The following is a 24,910-nucleotide window of genomic DNA, read 5'->3' as shown; positions in this document are numbered from 1 at the left end:
CACATTAAAATACAGAATATGGATCTAAACAAATTCAATGAGAGTCTTACGTCTAAGAAGGTAAGCCGTGTGCTAAGAGGGGAGAGGCCGAGGAGTTCTGGTCGCTATGCTCCGGTGACGGGGAAATTTGAGCATTTTAGTTTCTTTATCTTTTTATCGTAATCGCAACATCCCCAAAATGAAGATTTCAGGGATTTTGTTTTGGAATCTGGAGAAGTTACACATTATGATATTCAAGCATAATATTCTTTCACATGTTTTTACGTTATTCTGTTCTGGTGCTGGAATAACAAATTTAATGAAGAACACCATCTTCGTCTCAAGCAACCTCTGGGCTCCGCATATGGCCACGTCTAGGAAGAACTGTAAACAATGATACATTTTAGGTAAATCGCGTGCAGTATCAATGATTATAAACTAGAAACAGGTGGCTCCCGGCTAAGCTCTGCACGCATTCTTCCAAACAGCCTGCTGATCAGGGCCTTTGGTCGTATACATTTGCTACTGGGCACAGAGCTTGGCCTCTGGCTACAACTTACATCTCTGAAACCTCCGAAAATACCTCGATCTGAATAAAATGAAAGACAGTGGCGTGACATGGGCGGGGCTCCAAGCCATTTTGCAACTACTACAGCGTCTTGAAAGCGATGCGCATGCTATCACAGGCTTGACCCTATTCCCATGACCAATAACACTTGTCAAAAGGGAAAGAGAGGGCAGGGTGAAAGTGTGAGCATACGCCCCACTTCAAAAGGGTGAAGAGGAGGGTGGAGGAGTTATCAATTCCCCTTCCTAACGAAAGCACTCCCTCTGGAAGATATGCATGAAGTTCAAGTCCTAGGCTTCTGGCTCAAGCTGGGGTTTAAGGCTTCCGAGCCATTTCTTTTTCTGGGGTTATATTATGGGCCCGATTGCTTGGAAAACTATTGATTGTAAGCTTAACCCCAATAGAAATGGCTAAATTTACATCTTGTTTAATTCTTTGTGCGTCAGTAGGTTGTATGTATTACATATTCACTTATTTTAATTTCTGTATTTAAAAATTTTAATTTGTTTTGAAACTTTTAATAGCAGAGTGTGCAAAATGTCCAGCCCTTAAGCAATCACACTGCAGAAGTAGTTCTCCCACTTCACAATTGTGGATTTAATTTGAGACCCTGGTTCATTTTTCAAACTATTAAGCTGTATCTGGCTTGAACACCAAATATAATACTGCGTTTTAACTTTTTGTATTCATTGAACTACTGTATAGGTTTACGCCAAATCACTTTCAGATGGTAAGTGGGTCGGACTGCTACATCCCTGCAGATGGTATACAGCTGTGTAAAGATTTTATTTGAACTTCAGAAAATACAATTTGAATTTCGAAAGGGAAAAACACATTGGGGGTGCTCTGGAAATACTTTGCTCCCTCTTGAGCAACCTACATGGATGTGGTTAGAAAAAAAATGAACAAAAAAAATGTAGAAAAGTACATTTTTTGTGGAAGGATCCATTCAGGCTTCTCCTAGGGAGCCAACTTTACTAGTGATAAAAAAAAGATAAAAAAGCACACTGCATGCATTTTCCCTTTCACAAACGGGCAAGGTTCCCTCGTCTTTGCACACTTACAATTTCAGTGGAAAATGCAGTCAGTCTCAGATTAGGCCCAGGCCAAATCTTTCCTGAGGTGCTGTAATCTCAGTATGTTTATGCAGCACTGGGGCAAGATGACACCATTAAGCTAATGCAAACCACCAGAAAGCAATTGGCTGTTTACAGCAATTGTGTTTTTAGCATCATTTTTTTGTGCAAAATGTACTGACGCAGGAATACATTTCACACCATGATATACAACCAAAAGCCAGTGTTGCTTATTGTGGATAATCTTTTGGGGATTTTGCATAATTATGCAAAAGCATATTATACTCACCCTTACTTCAGAAGCATTTGCCAAAAACAATGGTCGTTTTTTGACAGTCCGCATATAGTTTTCCTCATCCCATTCCCTTTGTCAACCAGTCGCATGCTACAATGTGTCCTGAAGAAACAAGACGATGCGTACTCCTTTGCAGGGCGCGCAACGTATTTCACTACAAGCATAGGGAACGTTGCAAAATTTCGAGAACATACAGTTACTGTAGAAGACAACATTTAACTTTACCCTACAGGACAAATAGTTAATGCCATACTTTGTAAAGCAAACCCAGTCTTTCATATTATGGACGCCTGGTAAACTAAAAACAATTCGATAGCTACCTCAGACTAGCTTTGGTTAGTTTGACACTGTCGGTGTTCATGGCAAGCACTTTCCACTGTGCAGTTTTGGCCATTTCATCGGATATGTTGACAACGGACGGGTCAAGGCTAAAGAAAAAAAAAAAACACATGGTTTTGGTTAGTAATGAATACCCGCATTGTCAACAACTGTCACGTCTGCTAGTTCCTAGTCCTGCGTTTTAACCAAATTGAAATAGTAAAATAAAAAAAGTAATTAAACACTGATAAGGACATGAACATAAACAAAGCGAAATATGATGTTCGAGTTCTCATGCTTAGCTTGTGGTCTATACGACTTAAGATTTGTTTTTTAGGGCTAGCCTAGAAACAGCTTTAGATGTCTTAGCCACTTCTTATAATAAACAAACATTTGAAATACAATAGGTCTTGCATTTGCAAGAGTTAGAGCTATTGGAGTTGTATATGACAAGGCCTTATTTATGTTGGTTTTGCGTGTAGGGAATGCATGTGGTGTGGAGTGAAATTATGTGGTTTGTTGTTGAATTGTTTGTTTTGTGTGTGGGATGTAACTGTGTAGCAGAATTATGTGGCATGGTGACTATTCAGGGGTGAGACCCACACACAATAGTTAGAAAGAGAGAGGCATACGTAGTTTATTTAGGAAGAGGTGAATGAATACGAGACAGAAGCTATGTTGTACAACAGTGTGACTGCACTTCCAAAATATATGTGAAGCTGATATCGAAGTGAAACTGGGGTGAGTTTTTCAGGATGGTGCTATTTTAGTGCCAGAGGAATTGCAGTAATGGCTGTTATGTATTACCCATTGAAAAGTATTCCATATTGTCAATTTTTAATAAGAGTATTGCTGGCAAACTTGTCTGATGCAGTGTGGTGATCAGTGTTGGTAGTAACCTGATATATGGTGGCCACTAACGTAATTTTGTCTGATACTGTCAATATTACAACACTAAAAAGATTAGTAGTTTTCATTGAGTTTTATTAAACTCAAGTAGTTCCTACTACAAAAAAGGTTGGAGACCCATGCTGTACATAAAGGCTGGTTTTGGAGAGAAGCAATCCATGTGCCCTTTCTTGCTGTGTACCAAATACTGGAGCACAAACAGCAAGGGTGCGCAGTTTTAAATCAGCCTCAGGTCTCTTTATGTCACTGCCAGACACACTGCCCCGTAGGCATTTGATGGATACCGTGAAGCAGCCAGTGTTAGAGGCCAGAAGCTACTAAGTTTACAAGCAAAGTCATAACTGAAACCACACGATAAATGCACTATCTGTGAATGAAGGTGAACATTCTTCTGTATGTGAAGTAATCCTACTATTAATTCAGCAGGAATTCTAGAAACAGTCAGTGCTTTATTTGCATTATAGTAAGTGCCAGTGCCCAAAGTACAACTTAAACAACTAAGAGCGGGTGCTGTAAAATACTAGAGCACAAACTGCAAGAGTGCACAGTTTTAAATCAGCCTCAGATCTCTAACTCACTGCCAAACACTCTCTGCCCAGTTATAAAGACGTAACTCCAGATGTACCTTAAGTTCTTTATCTGTGAATCAAGGTGAATATTCTGCAACAGCAAACATTAGCTGTTGCTGTATTTCCCCAAAAATCGTAAACGATATCCCATCAAGGGCTGTATTTAAAATTATGCTCTAAACAGAAGAATTACGGAACAGTGCTATCACAACGAAACAGAAAATTAACACGAGTCCCAAAAAAGAAAAAAAGAATCCTAGAACGTACTACAATTTTAAGTTAAAGAAATAACTGCAACACAGTGCAAACAGCACAACAAAACTAACAGCAACACGTATCGTATTACAGAAACAACATAGAACAAAACAATCCCTACCATAAACAGGCAGAAAAAAAAAAAAAAAAAAGGAAGCACCAGGTGGAGTGGGAGGGGCATCCAGCAACATGAGGGAGGAATGCTATAATAAAATGCAAGCAGCCACAGGGGCTTAAGCTGAACACACGCAAACAGTAAGACGAGCAAGAAAACAAGGAAAGAAAAAAAACAGACTGCCGTAGAACAGAACGAACAAACGTGTAATCATACAGTACTTGGTCCCTGCTCCCTCAGATAAAAAAAAGGAGAGACAAAGAAGCAGGACTGACCACTAGCAAGGAAAGATTTTTAAAGGACACTGAAATAAACAAAGGAAATGTCTTGAAGCCCACAAGAAGTATACTAAAGTGTACAGGAAGTCGTACGCTTACACTCAACCTATAGAGGGACTGTCAGCCCACCTTCAGCCATTACTCAGCTGAACTGTCATTCACATGTTGGAGACAACCTTTATTGTCCTTCGGAGGGCGACTTAGGTAAATATGGTTATGATGGAACTGGTTATTTTGTGTTCAGAAAAAGGCAAATACTGCATTATCAGGCACTATATACTTGTTTGTGGATACTATATAATAGTAGGGGAACTGGGAGCTTATCTAGGTCCCGCATATCTATAAAAATTCATTCTCATTATTTAGTTCTACCTACATGTCCCTCATCTGTAGTCTAAAGTATCTGTGGTTATGCTGACAGAGGGCATAAAGAAAGAGAAAAGAGGACGCCTATTAATTTCTAGTACCAACTCTAACATCCAAGAGGACCTTTCAGGAGAGAGAGATTCAGGGCAACTGAGGATTGGACTCGCTGAAGACCAACCACCTCATCAGTGCCCTCTTCTGTACAGCCTTACCTTTCATTGCTGCAGAATATCCCACAAAAACTGATCATCTCCACAATGGGGTCCTACAACTAATGGTGCCCCTCCATTTTTGTGTAGTGAGGGGGGAAACTTATTTCTTATTTGACATCAGGAAAGCCTTCAGTGTCCGATGGATGGCCTGTAGCTCCGGCAAGTTGACAGAGCCAGCCCTCCACTAAAGGCCAGCGGCCTACGATCTCTTCCCCCCTCCCTCCCCCAATCTTAATTTTCTTTGCAATACTGAATATATCCTACCTCACAAAACAGGCAGTACTGGAAGACTGCACCACTGCAAAAACTAGACTAAGAGTGGATCTGCAGTGAACCTTCAACCTCTATTCGCCAGGTAGCATAGTAGGATAGTCAATCCACAGAATTGCAACACCTACAGTGTCCCTTTTGACAAACCAGCACAAATATGTACAGCAATATATGTGGGAATGGCCATACACTAGTTATTCAGACTAAAGCGGTAACTTGCTGCTCTCACTTTCATAAACCCCTGCACGTATGGATGACCTGTTTATATTTATACACTTCCTGTACTCAAAAGGTGCAACTAAGTGGCTGACAGTATTACAAATTTGCTTTTATTGTGCGCAGGATTGAATATTTAGTGGCAAAGAATTTAAGTATTTCTAGTTGTTTGTATTGGAATAGACCAGGTACAACTCCATTATTGCAGAAGGTTTCTGTGCACACACTACTAAAACAAGCAGTGACAAAGCCAATAGGTCTGGCCTTAATAAGCCTTTAATTCATATTGCATATATTTGCAAGAAATTGAAGGTTACAATGAAAAGAAAATGTTGCCACCTAAAGGAGGAGCATTTAAATGTGTTGGGAGAACAAAAGAAAAAAAAAGTAAGCAAAAAAAATAAGCAACGATCCATCGCAAACAAAAACATTAAATAAGCAATGACAAAGCCAATAGGTCTGACATTAGCTGCCTACCGTCTGGCGTTGGCGGTCTTTGTTATTGCTTGTCTTTATGCCATGCTTTTTGTGAAAAACAATTGTGTGTGTGAGGGGACTTGTGCAGGTGTTTGCTGTGCCTTTACCAATAGGAAGAGCAGAAAAAAAGTTGACTAAAACCAAAAGTAATGTGTCGAAAGACATACATTGTACGGGTAGTGCCCAATGCTGGAAGAACTACTCTGGGCGCGGAGGTGATTGCTGTGAAAGAGCAGAGGCCATTACTCACAGTGAAGTTAGGCAATGGCTGAAGTAGACTGACACTGTTTCCTCACCTCTGTGCTGTAGATGGCAGAAGAAAAATGTGAATGACAGACCAATGGATGTATAGGGCTGGCTAAAAGCAAGTATATTAGATGTACAATTTCAGTAACACCAGACGTGAAAAAAAAAAAAAGAAGAAAAGAGAGTTTGGCCACCAGCCATGTCACCAAGGAGGATCACTTTTAAGAAGGATGTGCAAAGGTATAATGCCATCACTCCCAGTGAAGAGAGCCAACTGTTGACGTGGGGCTAACCCATTGTCCCATGCTGTACACTGCAGTGAGGGAAGCAAAATGCAAATATCCGAAAGCCCCTTATGCATAATGCACATATTTCCTGACTTTTTGGGAAACATGAGGCTGCCAAAAAAAAGCTAAAGCTGCCTCTGAGACCTAAAAAGGTGAAGCTTTGGTTACCGCTGTGAAAAAATTAAAATTATAAAATGAAAATTCACAATTTTACTTAGGCGTTCAAAGCAGCTAAGGAAAAACAAGCTATTTAGAATGCGAGCCGACTAGTTCACAAACAAGAGGTACTCCAAAACACTTTTTACATCAGGTAAGAGTAAAACAATTACTTGCCTGTATTTCAAGCCCTTCACAGGAATCTTTAAAAGATGCGTCTCTTCGTAGGGAAGCTGCACACTTTCAGCATCCTCTGGTTTCATCATTCTTTCTGCTTCCTGAAAACAAAAGAACTTTAGTCATTAATTCTGGTGGATGCTCCTCCTAAATGAAGATTCTTCAACTTTAATTCCCCCGGACATCAGACTGAACAGGAAACTTTTCCCAGAGGCAAGAGGCAAGGTGCATGAGGCACTAGAAGGCTACACAGGTCCAGGAGAGACAGAAGCCTCAGAACCATCCTGGCTTGAATTCAGGACAGAACCTGCAATATTAAGGTCATACCATGAATAACCCCCCTGGACCCGCCCCTGCAACACCCCCACCCCCCCCCCCACACACACATCCACTCTATCCCCTCATGGGCTACATGCGATTCTGAAGAAGCGTGCCTACAATTTAAAGTTTTAGTTGGGCTGGACCCTTTACCAATTAAAGAGTGGGATGGGGGAATCTGGCATGGCCAACCACAAAAGATTGCAAAGCAACTTTCTAGACCTTCAAGAAATCCTTGCAGTGGACAGAGCATGAACATACAATTCAATTGTTGTTTCAATTGTATTTAAAAGGTGGGTTCACTAAACTACAAACCATTTCACACAAAAAAAAAAAAAAAAAAAAACCCACTAAACCGCTGTTAAACTGACTAGCAGATATTACAGTGGACTGCTTCGAGAGAAAAAATATAATAAGTCTTTTTACATGGATAGCCAAATCTATTTCCACAACAGAGGTCGGTGAATTGGAGAATCATTAATAACAGTGTGCACTGTAAATTTGAGAGGATTTCGTAGGTATCACTTAGCAAACATGAACAAAAGTAGATAACCAACATTAAAGCCTCTGCTATCGCCCGATTTTGGACTCCCTGACCGAAATCTAATTGGTTTGCTGTATTACTCCCATTGTCTGTTCACATCTGTGTTTTGGCCTATGTTGTGACCTGCTAAACATGTCCTGTCACAGGTACTCTGTTTAACAGGTTAGGTGTCTGATTTCCGAACAGCGTTAATATAATTCTCGTAAGGCAACTGGCTTTCACAGGACCTCTATTCTATTTCCCAAACCTATGCAGAGATAAAGGATACCTGAAGCAGGCATGAAGGATATCGCTAACCTACAATCTTCTAAAGTGGGGGGGTCTAACGTTTTCTGTAGTAAGAGCTACTTATGTTCAATGAAAATTATCCCAAGCTTCTTATACTAGTGAAGTAAAAGTGAAAACCCCATCCAAGTGTGTTATCAGTGATCACATCAGTGCATTAGGCAGGGATTCCAGCAGTAATGTAAACAAGGCTTTGACAATTTGAACTGAAGTATTACAGTGGTTTCACATACAAACCCATAGATGCAGTCCCCCTGGTACCAAGGTATAAATATGAGTAATAAATCTCTCCAACTCAAATAACTTGAAACATGTTTAAAATTCAATTCTTTTTCTACAGGCACCAGCTTATGTGTTCTGAAAATACACACTTTAATAAATGCTCATTAATTGTGATATACATATAATAATTCAACCAAGCAATAGCTTTGATAGTTGTAGGCTGGGTTGCACACAGGAGATCTACTCACAGATAGCTGGAGAGCTACTGGTAGCTCACAAGCTACTCGTCTGAGACACCAGTATAATAGCATGCAATTTTTACATTACAAGCTTTTCCATAACTTTCCTAGCTTGCTGCAGAACACAACCCAACTGTATAAAATATAATGGTAAATAAAAAAATGTGCCTTATTTGGAACAAACCGTATTTGCAGCAATAGTTAACTTGGGCTGATATGTTAATTTGTGAAGAAAAAGAAATATTCCCTCATAACAGCTGTAAAAAATCAAATATATTCTACCCTAGCTTAAATTCCGTGCATTCCAAAAGCCAAACCTCTAAGATTACACCCAGCACACCTTTCTAGGAGCTACCCCTTTATTGCCACTTCAAAGGATTGTTCACATAATGCCCAGAAAGGGAGAATTTACCACTTCAGATTCACAAATATCCTTTTTGGACTTGATGATTACTATTAACCAGGGCAAACTTGAGACCTGCACTTCCCACAAGACCACAAACCGCAATAGCCTACTCCTTTATGGAAGCCATCATCCTTGTGCATTACAGGACAATTTACCTTGTGGTCGACTCCTCAGACTGTCGAAATTGTAGCAATAGTTCCGCTTTCGAGACACGTGCGGACGATCTCACCCGTAAATTACAAGATCGACATTAGCCACGCCAGATCATCAACTCAGCTAAAAAACGGGCAAGGAACAACCCTCGAGAGTCCCTTTTGGTCACAGAACCTAAACAAACAGATACTCGACTGACATGTGTCTCCACTTACACACCTCTGTTCAACTTCATAAAAAAGATAGTTAATAAACGATGGTCTATCCTTACAACTGGTGGCGAAACAATACCAAAACCTCTCTTTGCCTTCAAACGCACCAATATCAAAGACCTAGTGGTGCATACTCGTCCCAAGTCTGTCAGTTTAGAACCAAAACAGATGACACTGTGGCAGCTTCCGATACAAGGCCACTATCCCTGTGGCAATTGTAATATATGTCCAGTGACAAGAAGGGTCAAGACTCTTGACTTAGAACCTATTTGTGAAGGGCGGCTCAGGAAACACACCCATCACAATACTCGCAGCTGTATCTACAGGATCACTTGCCCCTGTAATTTACGCTATATAGGGATGACCACAAAACCAGTAAGTCAGATCAATGAACATTGCAGCAATATCAGATGTGCACGATCCACTACTAAACTAAATACACACTTCATTGAGAAAAAACACACCCCAGACGATTTGTGGTGGGTGGTTCTCGAAGCACCCAACCAATTGACAGACAACTCAAGCTATTTATTAGAGAAAGAACAAGGCTGGGTGTTCTAACTTATGACCTATGCTACTGGAATGAACAACAATATTCAATGGACAAACATTTACTTACCAAAATCTTGAAATTATCTAACAACAACAGCTTTTAAATTTCTTGGCCTCCTCTATGTAGATAAACTTTTTTCTGCCTTATTTCTTTACATGCCAGACTTTCTTTTACAAATCGTCCTCATCTCTTTTGGAGACGTTATCAGAATATTCCTCTGTGCTTTTCTCTTTGGTGACTAGATACTCTCCTCTGTTTCAGACTGTTACATCATAGGGGGATCTAGTCTTACTACCTGTGACTCGAAAGACTTCTTCGAAGAAAAACAACTTGTAACACTCCGACCCAACACCAGATGGCGAGCTATGCAGAACATGTGTATCTACAGCGACAGATGCCATCGAACAGGAATTATACTGCGTAATCTAAAACACTCAGTGGATTGATCGGATTAATTCCCCCCACATTTTTGACCCATACCCCCGTTTTGATAACTGGCTCGTGTTAGCCGTTCCCAAGTATTGATATAGTTTTCTAGTCTCTCCACTATATATATATATATATTTTTTTTTTTAAACAAGGGGCGGCACATTCTCTACATTCCGCGGCTTCCCAGGCCAGCTTTTATCCCAGATTGGCCGGCCTGCCCGTGACCCGTGTATAAATCCGGCTCCTCCAGCACCCCATCACTTCCAGGGTGGCGGCCTCCGGTTAGGTCTCCGGGCAGAGACCACAACAGGCAAACGAGAGTACAACTCTTCTCCATGAGTCCAGCAGAATCTGCTCTGCCGGACACCTTGCCCGTATGCTTTCTGTATTCAATTGATGGGTTCACAGTGCTATGAGTGCACTGTGTATACCGTGGTGAATTTTGATGCACCATCTTTACTTATGGCCTCGTTTCCCTGATTGAGTCATTTTTTCTTTACACTACCTATTTCCTGGCCACGTACTAGTCACATTAGTGACTAAACACCCGTATGAGGATTACATCCATACACGCGACAATTCAGTCTTGTTTACGGCTTGTCTTGTTAGCGTGTTTTTTTGATCCTCCGTTTTGGTGGCAATTTTTTTTTAGCAATTCCCACTTGAAGTATAAATAACTTTGTGAGTTATTTCTTCTGGTCTGTATGAAGCCTTTGAGGTGTGAGGTACTATCTTTCAGAACAATATTTCGACAGTGCATGGGTGTATGCAACCACTGAGTGCCACCACTTGATTGTACATGTTGCTGTTATAATGTTGATTATTGGTATTTTCTCATATTTATTCATGTATACACCTACTTTAGGTCTCCTTTTATTTATCCCTAGATATAAGTTAGACTTTACTACTTAAGTTACTCACATTTGAGGTCCTTTACTTAGCTTAAGAGATTTTTTTGTGGTCCTGAAGAAACCGGGGTAATCTAGAGGCAATTTTATCTACCTTCTCCAGCTCTTCACCTACTATCGTAGGTCCGACTCTTTACCTATGCTCAACCACGCACATGTTCTAAAAAGATCTGTCAAAGAGCCCTATTGCAGGGTCCGTCAGACATTGCAGCGCCAGTCCGATGAGGAGCAAGTCCGATGATGAAGCATGACACCCATCGGGTGTGTGATGGCTCTGGCTTCAACCTCCTAAGTGTGTCTGTTGGACCTGTGGTCTTCTTGTGGAACAGTGTACCTTACTGATTTAGACTCCTGAGGGCTGTCATGTGGTGTCAAATGTGACTGGATGGACTCTCTGGCACATTCTTAGGAGGCTACTCCGAAAACCCAAACTGGTAGGACTAAGGATCAAGTTGAAAAGCAGGAGAGGGCCTTACACAGATAGGAGAGGGATTCCTATTCCAGACTAACTCCATGGAACACAAGTACTTTCTAAGGCACAAGGTTCCAACCTGCAAAGGACATGCATCATGTTGCTGCAGACCTGGAGTGGAAAACCTGGAATTTTCATTGGATGAGCTGCACCTCACTATAGTCACTGTACCACTCAACAGGTGAGGCTCTGCATGAATTTGCAGAGGAAAGCCGGCTTTCCTAGCTTGGTGCACTGAAGAATTCACTATACCGGGGGAGTGGTTTTCAGTTTGGTGATACGCTTCTACATTCCAGATTTTGTTCATCTAGGGCTAAAGGAAGTCAAGGCCTGTACAGTCTGCTTGCCTTTGTGGAACTACCATCCTGTAGCTAGAGAGGGTGCAAAGTCCCACGACAGAGGATGGCACCTGCAGCCTGTATGAACAACTAGATATTTGTTGTGGATCTGTTTAGTGAACCTTCCTAGTAGTGGGCTGACTGAATTTGGAGGAGGCATTTCCAAATATTTTGCATAAATTGAGCAATTTGTAAAGCATGGAGCATAGATCAAGCCACAGAGCGTTCAGAGCTTCACTTGTTACAACAGGACAGCACCAACTAGCGTGCCCTCAGACCAAGGAAGGCAAGGAAGTATCTTGGTCTTTGGTGTTGTATGCAGATGACAAATCCATCAATGCTGGGAGGCAAGAGGTAGCTTTGGTGAAATAGCTCAGTGGAATTAATGTATGGCTGTATTTCTAGATGTTTTTTCATTTTTGGTGGCTTTTTACATTTTTCCGGTAAAAAAATGTTGGTCATTTTATTGATGGTAGATCTGGATACTGGAAAGATGTTTTGTCCTGTAGGGTTAAATATTTAAGGGCTTGGAAGTTTTCGACAAGGCAATTAGATGCCCAGTTTGATCTCAGTTTGATCTCAGTTTTAAGAGTTGTCTTTGATCAGGAGTGTTGGGTCCTTGAGAGTTTACCTCTGCATTTACAGCTTGTAATAATTCATCCACATTTAGTTTATTCTATGCCTTTTCTAGACGTTACATTCTCTAGAGTTTTGAGGTCGGTTTTGAAGATTTTCCAAGACACATTAAAGTCTCCCAGGACATGAGCTTAGTCGTGGGTTAACATGAAAGTGAAAAGATGCCTAAAGTGGTCAGGACAGGTAAATGTACTGCCTAGTGTGAGGTAGGTTATGTGAAAGCAGGAAGTTCTGCTCCATATTAACGTGATGGGGAAACGCCCTGAACCACGAAGTTGTCTACAACACAAGCGTAATCACGCTTGCCGGAACAACTGCCTTTTTCTCTGCCTTAACCACGCATGTGCTGAACAACGCATATGCGTGGTTAAGGCAGAGAAAAAGGCAAAGTGGATCAGGAGAGGGCGAGGTCAGTTAAGTGGGGTTGTTTTTAGGTGTGGGGGTGGATTAAGGGCTTGGGGTAGGGTGGTTGGCGTAGTTTGGTTTTTAGGGGTGGGGGGGTCGGGGTAGTTTGGTCAGGTAAGTGGGGTTGGGGCAAGGTTAGTGGTAGTTTTTAGGGGTGGATTAAGGGCTTGGGGGGGGGTCAGGGCAATTTGGATTTTAGGGGCGGGGATCGGGTAGTTTGGTCAGGTAAGTGTGTTTGAGGCAGGGTTGGGGTAGTTTTTAGAGGTGGGGTGGATTAAGGGTTTGGGGCGGGTGAGTAGTTTGGATTTTAGAGGCAGAGGTGGAGGGGATTGGGGTAGTTTGGTTTTTAGGGGTGGGGGTTGGGATAGTTTGGTCAGGTCCATCGGGTTGGGGGTAGTTTTTAGGAGTAGGTGGATTAAGGGCGGGGGAATCGGGGTAGTTTTGTTTTTAGGGGTGCAGGTGGGGCAGTTTTTTTGACGGAGCGCTGGGGGCAGGTTTTAGGGCTCAGGGTAGGTGGGGGTATCAAGGTAGTTTTGTATTTAGGGGTGGGGTATTTGGGTTTTTAAGGGCGGGGGGGATCATGGTAGTTTGGTCAGTAGGTTGAGAAAGGGTTGGGGTAGTTTTTAGGGGTGGAGGGCCAAGGTAGTTTTGTTTTTAGGGGCAGGATCGGTGCTCTTACAGCAGGTGGGGGTTTTGGGGTACTTTTGTTTTTAAGGGGTGGGGTAGTTTTATTATTAGGGGTGGGATACTTTTTGGCCTTAGGGTGGGTGGGGGGTGGCATGCTAGAACGACGCATGCTTTTCCCACACATGCCTTTAATAGGCATGCTTTTACAACAACAAAAAATGCTGTAACGGAATGTGTGGTAAAGACATTTGTGGTAACGTGGTTGTTGTTCCTTTCATACATTGAAATATTATCAATGCTGACATCAATTTGAAGAGAGAAAGATGGTGAGTGTGACACTATACAAATCCATTTCCTCTCCTGTAGGATAACCAGGAACCTCCAGTCTTGGCTGTGTGCAGGATGTCAGTCGTTTAGCAAGATGTCTAAAGACATTGGTAAGAATTACTCTCCATGACAAAAACCTAATTCTTCAAGTTGAGAGAAGAAATAAGATGACAATCTCATAAGCATGAGCGTAGGCATATTTAGCATTAATTAGGATACATCCTAGACCAATGTCCCGAATGGATATTGTATCCTAAATTGGGAAACCATTGATTTACTGCAGATTTGGAGCAGGGCATCATCATCAATGCATTGCCAGCATGCCTGTTAGAGGCAAGTATAATGGTAGAATGATTTTTCTATAGAGGCGCATTAGGACGAGTTGGAGAGGTACTGGCCTCTCTTCTACTGGAGTGAGTGAGAGAAAACCGGTGGGCTGGTTCAGTAAGAAGATTGGTGAAAGCACCAAATAGAGCAGAACCTCTATAGACAGGAACCAATAGAGCAGAATCTAAGTCATGTTGCTCCTCACAGAGTGGAAGCATTATGGGGTGACTACTCATTAAGGGTCTTAGAAGCATTTGTAGATCTGAAGTTAGCAACCAAAATTTCTAGAATAACTCTAAATAAACTGTCTTCAAGGGAGAAATGTAGAGAGGGAGGGTTTTAGGCCATGTTGTGCCACACAGCAAATGGCATCATCGAGCCAGTCCTATCTATTGGTCTGTTGAAGCAAGACAGATGGACATGTATATTTCACAGCATGTACTTGAACACAGCACTGAAAATATCACTGGTGATAGAACTCCAGAGTCTAATGAAAAGATGAGGGGTTGACAGAAAGAGGAAACAATAATAAAGGAAGTTTCATTAAGGGAAGATGAAATAATGAGTGCAAGTTGGCTGACACGACATAGGTCAGTGTGAGACGCAGGACCCTAAAGAAAAAAAACGTGCTCATTCAATGCAGCTGCTGTACATGTGTAGATAAATTGTGGAAGGCACAGGCGGGGAGTTGGAAGAAATCCAATACCAAAATGGCACCTGAGCATGTGCAGAAGGCTATAGCAATGGTGCTTCATGAACATGACTGCATAGCTGGTCAACCAATACCCAGAACAGACACATCATGCAAACAATGGTAGCAGCCACTGCCCTGGTGGAGAGGGCCTTCTGTATTGTATTGTAATCGTATTTATATAGCGCTTACTACCCCTGACGAGGCGTCGAAGCGCTTTTCGATGAGTAGTATGCAAGTTAATAGCAGATGTTATGCAGAGGATTATCCATCAACTGATGGTCAGTTTCGCACTGCTTTGCCTTTCTTGGCCCCCAGACAACACTACAATAAAATGATCATACACCCCATGTTCTACGGTAGGATCAAGGTTTAAAAAAAAAAAAAAAAAAGTGGGGTCAAGAAGGTTGGGAGCATGACAGCTGAGGTGCTGCTACTGCTCGAACATCCAGGTCTTGGCAAGTTTCCTGAAGGTAAGGAGGTCTTTGGTCTGGCGCAGGTGGGTGGGAAGAGTGTTCCACGTTTTGGTGGCAAGGTGCAAGAATGATCTATCACCGGTTGTAGTTCTGAAGACGTGTGGGACAGTTGCGAGGGTGAGGTCAGCAAAGTGGAGATGTCGGGTCGGGGTGTAGAAGGAGAGCAGTCTGTTGAGGTATTCTGGTTCAGTATTGTGCAGTGCTTTGAGAGCATGGGTGAGTAGTTTGAATGTGATCCAGTGCAGGTTTCTCAGGTGGTCTGTGATGTGGCAGGGGATGTCCAGGATGAGGCGTGCGGAGGCGTTCTGGATGCGTTGTCTCTTCTGGAGTTTGGCTGTAGTTCCTGCGTAGAGGGCATTGCCGTAGTCCAGTTTGCTGCTTATGAGGGCTTGGGTGACTGTTCTTCTGGTTTCGGTGGGTATCCATTTGTAGATCTTTCGAAGCATGCAGAGGGTGTTAAAGCAGGAGTAGGAGATGGCCTTGACTTTCTGGGTCATGGATAATGAGGAGTCCAAGAAGAATCCTAGGTTGCGTGCGTGGTCAGTGGGGGTCGGAGCAGCTCCGAGAGTGGCCGGCCACCAGGAGTCATCCCATGCGGAGGGGGGTGGAGCCGAAGAAGAGGACTTCCGTTCTGTCGGAATTGAGTTTGAGGCAGCTGCTTTTCATCCATTTGGCGATGGCCTTCATTCCTTCGTGGAGGTTGGTCTTTAGGCGGAGTCCTTGGTGAGAGAGAGGATCAGCTGGGTGTCACAGGCAAATGATGATGTTGAGGTTGTGGGATCTGGCGATGTTAGCAAGCGGGACCATGTAGACGTTGAAGAGGGTGGGGCTGAGTGACGAACCCTGGGGTACACTGCAGATGATTTCGGTGGGCTCCGAGCAGAATGGGGGGGGGGGGGGGGGGATTGGGGAGAGGAGGCAGACTCTCTGGGTTCTGCCGGTGAGATAGGAGGTGACCCTGTCCAGGGCTCTGTCGCGGATTCCTGCATTGGGGAGGCGCGAGCATAGGGTGTGGAGGTGGACTGTGTCAAACGCGGCCGAGAGGTCCAGGGGGATGAGGGCTGCGGTTTCGCCATTGTCCAGTATGGTTCTGATGTCGTTGGTGGTGGCGATTAGGGCAATTTCGGTACTGTGGTTGCTGCGGTAGCTGGATTAGGAAGGGTACAGGGTGCACTTCGAGGAAGCGGGGTGGTTGTCTGCTGACAGTCTTTGATGACTTCTGCCGGGAAGGGGAGTAGGGAGGTAGGCTGGAAGTTGTTGAGGTCCTTTGGGTCGGCATTGTTGTTTTTTTTTGTTGTTTTTTTTTGAGGAGGGCGTTGATCTCGGCGTATTTGCAGTTCTCCGGGAAGGTGGTGGACACGAAGGAGCTGTTGATGATCTTCCGTAGTTGGGGTGCGATGACAGAGCTTGCTTTGTTGAGGATGTGGTGAGGGCAGGGGTCAGATGGCGAGCCGGAGTGGATGGTGTTCATGATTTAGATGGTGTTGTCGGGGGTCCAGGACAGCAGGAGGTTGGTCGGAGGTGAATCTGTGGTGCTGGTGGTTGCCGGGGAGGGGGTCTGGGTGCTGAAGCTGTTGTGGATGCCTGCAATCTTGCTGTGGAAGTAGGAAGCTAGGAAGTCAGAGGTCTCGGGATGGCGAGATGTCATTGGATTGGAGAGTTCCTTCACAACGTTGAAGAGCTCCTTGTGGCTGTGTGCGTTGTTGTTGATTCGGTCTTTGAAGACTGTTCTCTTGGCGGCTCGGATGAGTTGGTGTCTGCGGATGGCGGTTTTGAAGGCTGTGTGGTTGTAAAGAGTCTGATCTTGGCTCCAATTTCTTTCGAGTCTTCAGCAGGTTTGCTTAGATATGTGGATGTTGGCGGTAGACCAGAAGGCCTTTCTGTTGGTGCGTCTGTTGGAGGAATTCTTGACTGGGCAAGCGTACTGTCATAGGTGTCTACCCATTGCCTGAAGTTGCGGACAGCTGCATCAGTGTCTGTGGTGTCAATGGAGAAGGTGCGATAAGTTGGTCTTTGGTGACCTTGTTCCAACTGCAGTGGGGGGATCAGTTGTGGGTGGTGGTGTGTTGTGGGTTTCTTGAAGGAGAAGTGGATGCAGCGGTGGTCTGTCCAGTAGAGTTCGGTGGTGTGTCTGAAGATGACGTGATTACTGGCGGGAAAAATAGGGTAAAAAAATGTGTCCTACAGAGTGGGTCGGTGTTGTGGCGAGCTGTTTGAGGCAGAGGTTGGAGAGGTTGTTGAGCAAGGTGGCTGTGTTGTTGTCGTTGGTGTTCTCGAGGTGGAAGTTTAAGTCCCCGAGGAGTATGTAGTCAGTGGATGTGAGAGCGTGCGTGCTGATGACGTCGGTGATGGAGTCACTGAACTGCTGTCGGGGGGCGGTAGATGAGGGTCCCTCAGAGGGAGGTGTTAGGGTCAGTCTGGATCTAGAAGTGCAGGTGTTCGGCGGTGCTGAGAGTGTCTTCAGTGCTGGTCGTGATTCTGAGGGTGTTCTTGTGGACGATGGCGATGCCTCCTCCTGGTTTGTTGGAGTGGTCCCTGCGGGTGATCTGGTAGCCATCCGGGATGGCTATGGCGATGTCAGGTGCTGAGGAGGGGTTCATCAAGGTTTCAGTCAGGAAGGCGCCGTCTGGGGAGCCTGAGTAGAGTAGATTCCATAGGTCTACTGCATGCTTGTAGATGGAGTGGGTGTTGAGGAGGATACATCGGAGATGGTTGTGTCCTGTCTTGGTGGGTGTCGTTGGCGTGGAGGCTGGTGAAGGTGCAGTTCCGGCACTGGGCACGGACAGGTGCAGACAGACAGGCTTGCCTTTGGCACACCAGCAGCGTGGCCGCACAGCAGCTGCCATTAAGTGGGGGGAGACACCAGCTGGGAGGCGGGAACAGGGGTGAAAACCACCATGAAAAAGGGGGCAGGGCCGCGGGGGCAGCAATGGCGGAGGAAAGAGAGGGACAAGAGTTAGAGAGAGAGCGGAGTGAGAAAAACGAGGAAGAGTAGGGAAGCAAAAGGAGCACAAAGGGACAGAAGAGCAGAGGAGGAGAAAAGGAGGAGAGAGGCAGAAGGTAGCCTAGTAGGAAAGCAGAGCTCTCCCACTAGACACCAGGGATGAGGCGCAGGCAGAAGCCTGCTGGTGCAGGAGGGCCTTGCACTCCTGACAGGGGTCAGAAGTTCAGAGGTATGTTACACAGACATCTGTTTGGGACAGTCCTTACAAGCTTTGAATCCTGGTTTTTTTTTTTTGAGAGAGGGGGGGTGGAGGAGTAAGAACTGCATTGTATTTTTGGCTGCCTAGTGATAAGGCAAGCAGTATGTTATAAAAGAGAATTCTAAAATCACACCTGCCTCCATGGCTAGAACTTTACTATATTAACTATGGAACTATTACAAAAATCTAATACCTTTGCCCTGTTAATATGAAGAAAAAGGAAATTACGTTTAGAAGAAAATATTGTCTAACCCTAAATGCCTTTAACTAGTGCCCTCAAAATGGTAATATTGGAAGTTCATCATTGCAAAAATCCCAAAATATCACGAATATAAAATAATTTGCACAGAAATAATTCAGATACTGCGTGTTGAGTTGAGTCCTTTGTTTCAAGAAAAGTAGGCAATCAACGGCTTTTTATGGATGCATGCATGCATGAATGTTTGTATGGTTGTTTATACAGTGTGAACCCCTAGTTCAACCACTAGACCACATCTCTCTAAAGAGTGCTGGCAGATGATTTTTTTTACATTTTCATTTAATTTAACTTACCTCCTTTTCTTTCTTTTTCTTGTCATCCTCTTTTTTCTTTTTACTTTCTGGCATAAGATCATCAAGCCAGCTGAGCTCTCGATTCGTGAAACAGAAATCCAACAATTTCCGGATGAACACAAGGGCGAGCACCTTGGCAAAAAGAAAAGAAGGAACTTTAGTTTGCATCAAATGCAGAAACTACTTCACATATCTGAATTCCCACAAAATGATTGCACCAGCCAAATACAATTGCAAATTCTTTGCTAGATAGAGAATTTTCCTGGGTGCATTTTTCTAGATTGTCAACCCTAGAAGAACCTCATGCTACTGTACAGGAAAAAAATAAAAGGACACAAACTTCAATGCGTAGTTTATTACCAGCTAGGGTAAAGAACAGGTGACTGGAAGTCAAAGAACCAATTACAAAAAGTCCAACCGAGAAATTACATTCTGGTTTTTCCTTCAAATCCTTTGAGGCATAACTAAATATTTCAATGTCCTTTCGAACTCATTTGTTGCATATAATTGCAACCTTTTGCCTAATGTGTCAGTTTTTCATGTTCATTGCTCAGCTGGCAAATATCAATCAATGTGGTATGCAACACGAAGTAAACAAAAACAAAAACTCAAAGAAAATGTATACATTATTGTAGGAAGTTGGCTCTGTATGTGCTATTTCAAAGTAAGGAATAGCATGCACAGAGTCCAAGGGTTCCCCTTAGAGGTAAAATAGTGGTAAAAATAGATAATACTAATGCTCTATTTTGTGGTAGTGTGGTCGAGCAGTAGGCTTATCCAAGGAGTAGTGTTAAGCATTTGTTGTACATACACATAGACAATAAATGAGGTACACACACTCAGAGACAAATCCAGCCAATAGGTTTTGTTATAGAAAAATAGCTTTTCTTAGTTTATTTTAAGAACCACAGGTTCAAATTTAACATGTAATATCTTGTTGGAAAGGTATTGCAGGTAAGTACATTAGGAACTTTGAATCATTTCAATTGCATGTATACTTTTCAAGTTATTGACAAATAGCTACTTTAAAAGTGGACACTTAGTGCAATTTTCACAGTTCCTGGGGAGGTAAGTTTTTGTTAGTTTTACCAGGTAAGTAAGACACTTACAGGGTTCAGTTCTTGGTCCAAGGTAGCCCACCGTTGGGGGTTCAGAGCAACCCCAAAGTCACCACACCAGCAGCTCAGGGCCGGTCAGGTGCAGAGTTCAAAGTGGTGCCCAAAACGCATAGGCTAGAATGGAGAGAAGGGGGTGCCCCGGTTCCGGTCTGCTTGCAGGTAAGTACCCGCGTCTTCGGAGGGCAGACCAGGGGGGTTTTGTAGGGCACCGGGGGGGACACAAGCCCACACAGAAATTTCACCCTCAGCAGCGCGGGGGCGGCCGGGTGCAGTGTAGAAACAAGCGTCGGGTTTGCAATGTTAGTCTATGAGAGATCAACGGATCTCTTCAGCGCTGCAGGCAGGCAAGGGGGGGGCTTCCTCGGGGAAACCTCCACTTGGGCAAGGGAGAGGGACTCCTGGGGGTCACTTCTCCAGTGAAAGTCCGGTCCTTCAGGTCCTGGGGGCTGCGGGTGCAGGGTCTTTTCCAGCCGTCGGGACTTAGGTTTCAGAGAGTCGCGGTCAGGGGAAGCCTCGGGATTCCCTCTGCAGGCGGCGCTGTGGGGGCTCAGGGGGGACAGGTTTTGGTACTCACAGTCGTAGAGTAGTCCGGGGGTCCTCCCTGAGGTGTTGGTTCTCCACCAGCCGAGTCGGGGTCGCCGGGTGCAGTGTTGCAAGTCTCACGCTTCTTGCGGGGAGTTGCAGGGTTCTTTGAAGCTGCTTCTTGAAACAAAGTTGCAGTCTTTTTGGAGCAGGTCCGCTGTCCTCGGGAGTTTCTGGTCTTTTTCGAAGCAGGGCAGTCCTCAGAGGAGTCAGAGGTCGCTGGTCCCTTGGAAGGCGTCGCTGGAGCAGAGTTCTTTGGAAGGCAGGAGACAGGCCGGTGAGTTTCTGGAGCCAAGGCAGTTGTCTTCTGGTCTTCCTCTGCAGGGGTTTTCAGCTAGGCAGTCCTTCTCCTTGTAGTTGCAGGAATCTAATTTTCTAGGGTTCAGGGTAGCCCTTAAATACTAAATTTAAGGGCGTGTTTAGGTCTGGGGGGTTAGTAGCCAATGGCTACTAGCCCTGAGGGTGGGTACACCCTCTTTGTGCCTCCTTCCAAGGGGAGGGGGTCACAATCCTAACCCTATTGGGGGAATCCTCCATCTGCAAGATGGAGGATTTCTAAAAGTTAGAGTCACCTCAGCTCAGGACACCTTAGGGGCTGTCCTGACTGGCCAGTGACTCCTCCTTGTTGCTTTCTTTGTTCCCTCCAGCCTTGCCGCCAAAAGTGGGGGCCGTGGCCGGAGGGGGCGGGCAACTCCACTAAGCTGGAGTGCCCTGCTGGGCTGTGACAAAGGGGTGAGCCTTTGAGGCTCACCGCCAGGTGTCACAGCTCCTGCCTGGGGGAGGTGTTAGCATCTCCACCCAGTGCAGGCTTTGTTACTGGCCTCAGAGTGACAAAGGCACTCTCCCCATGGGGCCAGCAACATGTCTCTAGTGTGGCAGGCTGCTGGAACTAGTCAGCCTACACAGACAGTCTGTTAAGTTTCAGGGGGCACCTCTAAGGTGCCCTCTGGGGTGTATTTTGCACTAAAATGTACACTGGCATCAGTGTGCATTTATTGTGCTGAGAAGTTTGATACCAAACTTCCCAGTTCTCAGTGTAGCCATTATGGTGCTGTGGAGTTCGTGTTTGACAGACTCCCAGACCATATACTCTTATGGCTACCCTGCACTTACAATGTCTAAGGTTTTGTTTAGACACTGTAGGGGTACCATGCTCATGCACTGGTACCCTCACCTATGGTATAGTGCACCCTGCCTTAGGGCTGTAAGGCCTGCTAGAGGGGTGTCTTACCTATACTGCATAGGCAGTGAGAGGCTGGCATGGCACACTGAGGGGAGTGCCATGTCGACTTACTCGTTTTGTCCTCACTAGCACACACAAGCTGGCAAGCAGTGTGTCTGTGCTGAGTGAGAGGTCTCCAGGGTGGCATAAGACATGCTGCAGCCCTTAGAGACCTTCCTTGGCATCAGGGCCCTTGGTACTAGAAGTACCAGTTACAAGGGACTTATCTGGATGCCAGGGTCTGCCAATTGTGGATACAAAAGTACAGGTTAGGGAAAGAACACTGGTGCTGGGGCCTGGTTAGCAGGCCTCAGCACACTTTCAATTGTAAACATAGCATCAGCAAAGGCAAAAAGTCAGGGGGCAACCATGCCAAGGAGGCATTTCCTTACAATTATGCTTTTATTGTCTGTCGAGTAAACGAGAACTGTTCTTTTCACTTGCCCCAGAGTATGTATGCAAATAGTGGGCACAAATTAATGTTGATACGCTACTACTGTGAGTAGCCTTTATCATAATGCAACAACAGATAATACTAGTTAGTTTTGTAAACTGATCAACTCTAAGACTTTCTGGCAAAGGGAGAATTCATTGAATGAAAATGCTAAGAAAGTTAAGACCAAGTGCCCTTTATGTAGAAGGCCCACAGCCTACTGCTGGCATTCTCAATCAGGGTTCTGCCAATTAATCTTCTGGTGACACTTCCTCTGTCTATTTTCCCATTACTATAACTTCATGATATACCTGCCAAAAAATGACTGTGCTTTAAGCAGGACCACCTATTAACTAGATAGCTAGATGAAATGCCAACCTCCCCTTGCAATACTGGCCTGCGCTTTGACATCTCTAGCAAGCATGTGTTGAGACAGAAGTGCATGTGTTGGAAAAGCTAGGCTACCCGGTCCTGTTTAACTCTTCACTTGATTGAATAAGTACAATTTCTATCAGGAGCCTCTCTACAGTACAGTCATATGCTGCTGAAAGGAGGTACACCTAAGTGTACAAATCAATTATAGTTGGGGGTGGTTGTTGGCGTCTTCCATGAGGTTCTCAGCTGACTGGTGGTTTTCGCAATGGACAATAAATACTTTAGTAGGACAGACCTTCCCAGGGTGGGGAGGCCTCGTACTAGTATTCCCTTGCGTGTAGCTTGAGAGGCGAGGAGCTTGTGTGTCGCAAATGCCTGTGTGTTTAGTCTGTGAATGGCTGGTCTCCAAATTTGCTATAAAGTACACCTCTATTTTGTGGCTATGTATCGATCCCAGGCGAAGGCTCCTGTCCCAGGCTGGGAAGAGGGGTGACAGAGGGTTCCAGACTCAAGCTACTTTTGCTACTTTGTCAACTGACAAGTCAATTCACAATAAAATATAAGTGGGTGAGGGAAGCCATCTTTTTTAGTAACACCCTATAGTTGGGGTTTGATGGACTTCTTGTGATAACTAGTCACCTATCACCCTACTGTCTGAACTAGAATGCTCTACAAACCCCATCCATAGGTTCTCGGTTACATGTGCATGCTGGTTCTTATATTGGGGCACGTGGACTACTAACTCACCATCATTGGGAAGACGACAGCAGCGGCAGAGGCTTTAATCACCCACAAAAGGACCAGGCAGGTAAGCTGGATGACTGTAAAGACATGAACCTTCCACAGAGGAACGTAGCGTAGATATATCAAGTCGGGCTGATGCTTGGCAGGCATGGCAAACAGCTGTATGCGGTCAAAGAACTGCGAGACAGAAGAAATGAGACATTCAATACAATTATTCAAAAACTGACTTTAGGAAAGTGTCTACTTTCCACATCACCCTATTTTACTCAGAGGTAATCAGAACTATTAAACCTACCCAATTCAGAAAGCTGACAAATGTTGTGCATCTAATAAAAATAAAATACACAAAGAAGCCACTAATGTTGTCAGAACCCCTTTCAGGAGGGCCACGAGGCACGCCAGGGGTTACTGGGCCCAACTATGGTGGTTTAAAGCCTTTTGCTCCTGGTTTGCTGGCTGATCGTCAACCTACTATGGATCCCCATCTCTCTTCTGCACTTGACTCTCAGTTGTAACTAAGGATGTGCAGTCAAAGACATGGGGGAGGGTGGATGTTTGAGAGAGTGAATACAGATTACTGTGGACTCTGATTTATTGGCACGACTCCTAACTCAATGTCCAGTCAAGTGCTTATCTTATTTTTATGATAAAAACAACTTTTATTTCTCACTCTACACATTCAAAGGAATCTTACAATCATACATTCCCCTTGAGGTTGGGGCTCCAGCGGTTCACTGGCAACTCCCTGTCCCACCCAGTCTTTCTATTGTGGTTCGGGTTACTTCTCTTTCACTGGTGGCTGCATCCAGGGAATGCCAACTAGTAGGCCTTAATGCAAGAGTCTACTCAGGCCCTTAGAAAATAGTTAAGTGTCTTGGTGTTCCAGTGGTCTTGTCAGTGAGTCCTCTGGGCCCCCTGCTCCAGCAGCGTGCATCGTCTCGGCCTGTGCCCGGTCTGCGGGCACTTGCAAGGCTCCAGTCCTGTCTGGAGTTGGCTCCACATGGGAGGCACGGCAGATTCCAATATACGCAGGCTCTCCTTTGATCTTATTTGCTGTTGGCTCCAGCAATGATCAGAGTAGCTCCAGTGCTCCCCCTGCACAGTAGGCTCTACATTCCTCAACATGGGATAAGGGGTTTGATTGTGATGCTCCCTGAGATGTTGCAAAGTGCCCACAGCATCCTCCTCAGTTCACTGGGGCAACTCGGGTGCAATCCGAAATGCTTCCTTGTGACCTACAGGTCCCAACCTCAGCTCTCAGGTGGCACCTCCACAGCACTCGATACCAATAGTGCTTCCTGGTATACAGAGTGGCCGCAGCACTAGCAACCAAGGCACTGGCCC

General features: G+C 44.6%; 1 protein-coding gene across 3 annotated transcripts in view; it reads right to left on the bottom strand.

The window, feature by feature from the left end:
* SLC4A7 (solute carrier family 4 member 7) overlaps nucleotides 1-24,910 on the bottom strand; it is a 305,235-nt gene that overhangs the window by 20,690 nt on the left and 259,635 nt on the right. For all 3 annotated transcript variants that reach the window (XM_069212019.1, XM_069212017.1, XM_069212018.1), the window contains 4 exons: nucleotides 23,570-23,743; nucleotides 19,093-19,224; nucleotides 6,770-6,870; nucleotides 2,239-2,346 (listed from right to left, as the gene is read on the bottom strand). In XM_069212019.1, the coding sequence (XP_069068120.1) occupies nucleotides 2,239-2,346; nucleotides 6,770-6,870; nucleotides 19,093-19,224; nucleotides 23,570-23,743 (515 nt within the window). The remainder of the gene's footprint in view (nucleotides 1-2,238; nucleotides 2,347-6,769; nucleotides 6,871-19,092; nucleotides 19,225-23,569; nucleotides 23,744-24,910) is intronic.

This window comes from Pleurodeles waltl, chromosome 10 (genome assembly GCF_031143425.1).
Source record: "Pleurodeles waltl isolate 20211129_DDA chromosome 10, aPleWal1.hap1.20221129, whole genome shotgun sequence".
NCBI classification, from domain to species: domain Eukaryota; kingdom Metazoa; phylum Chordata; class Amphibia; order Caudata; family Salamandridae; genus Pleurodeles; species Pleurodeles waltl.
The sequence above is the reverse complement of the archived record's forward strand: the minus strand, read 5'-3'. Positions and strand labels throughout refer to the sequence as shown.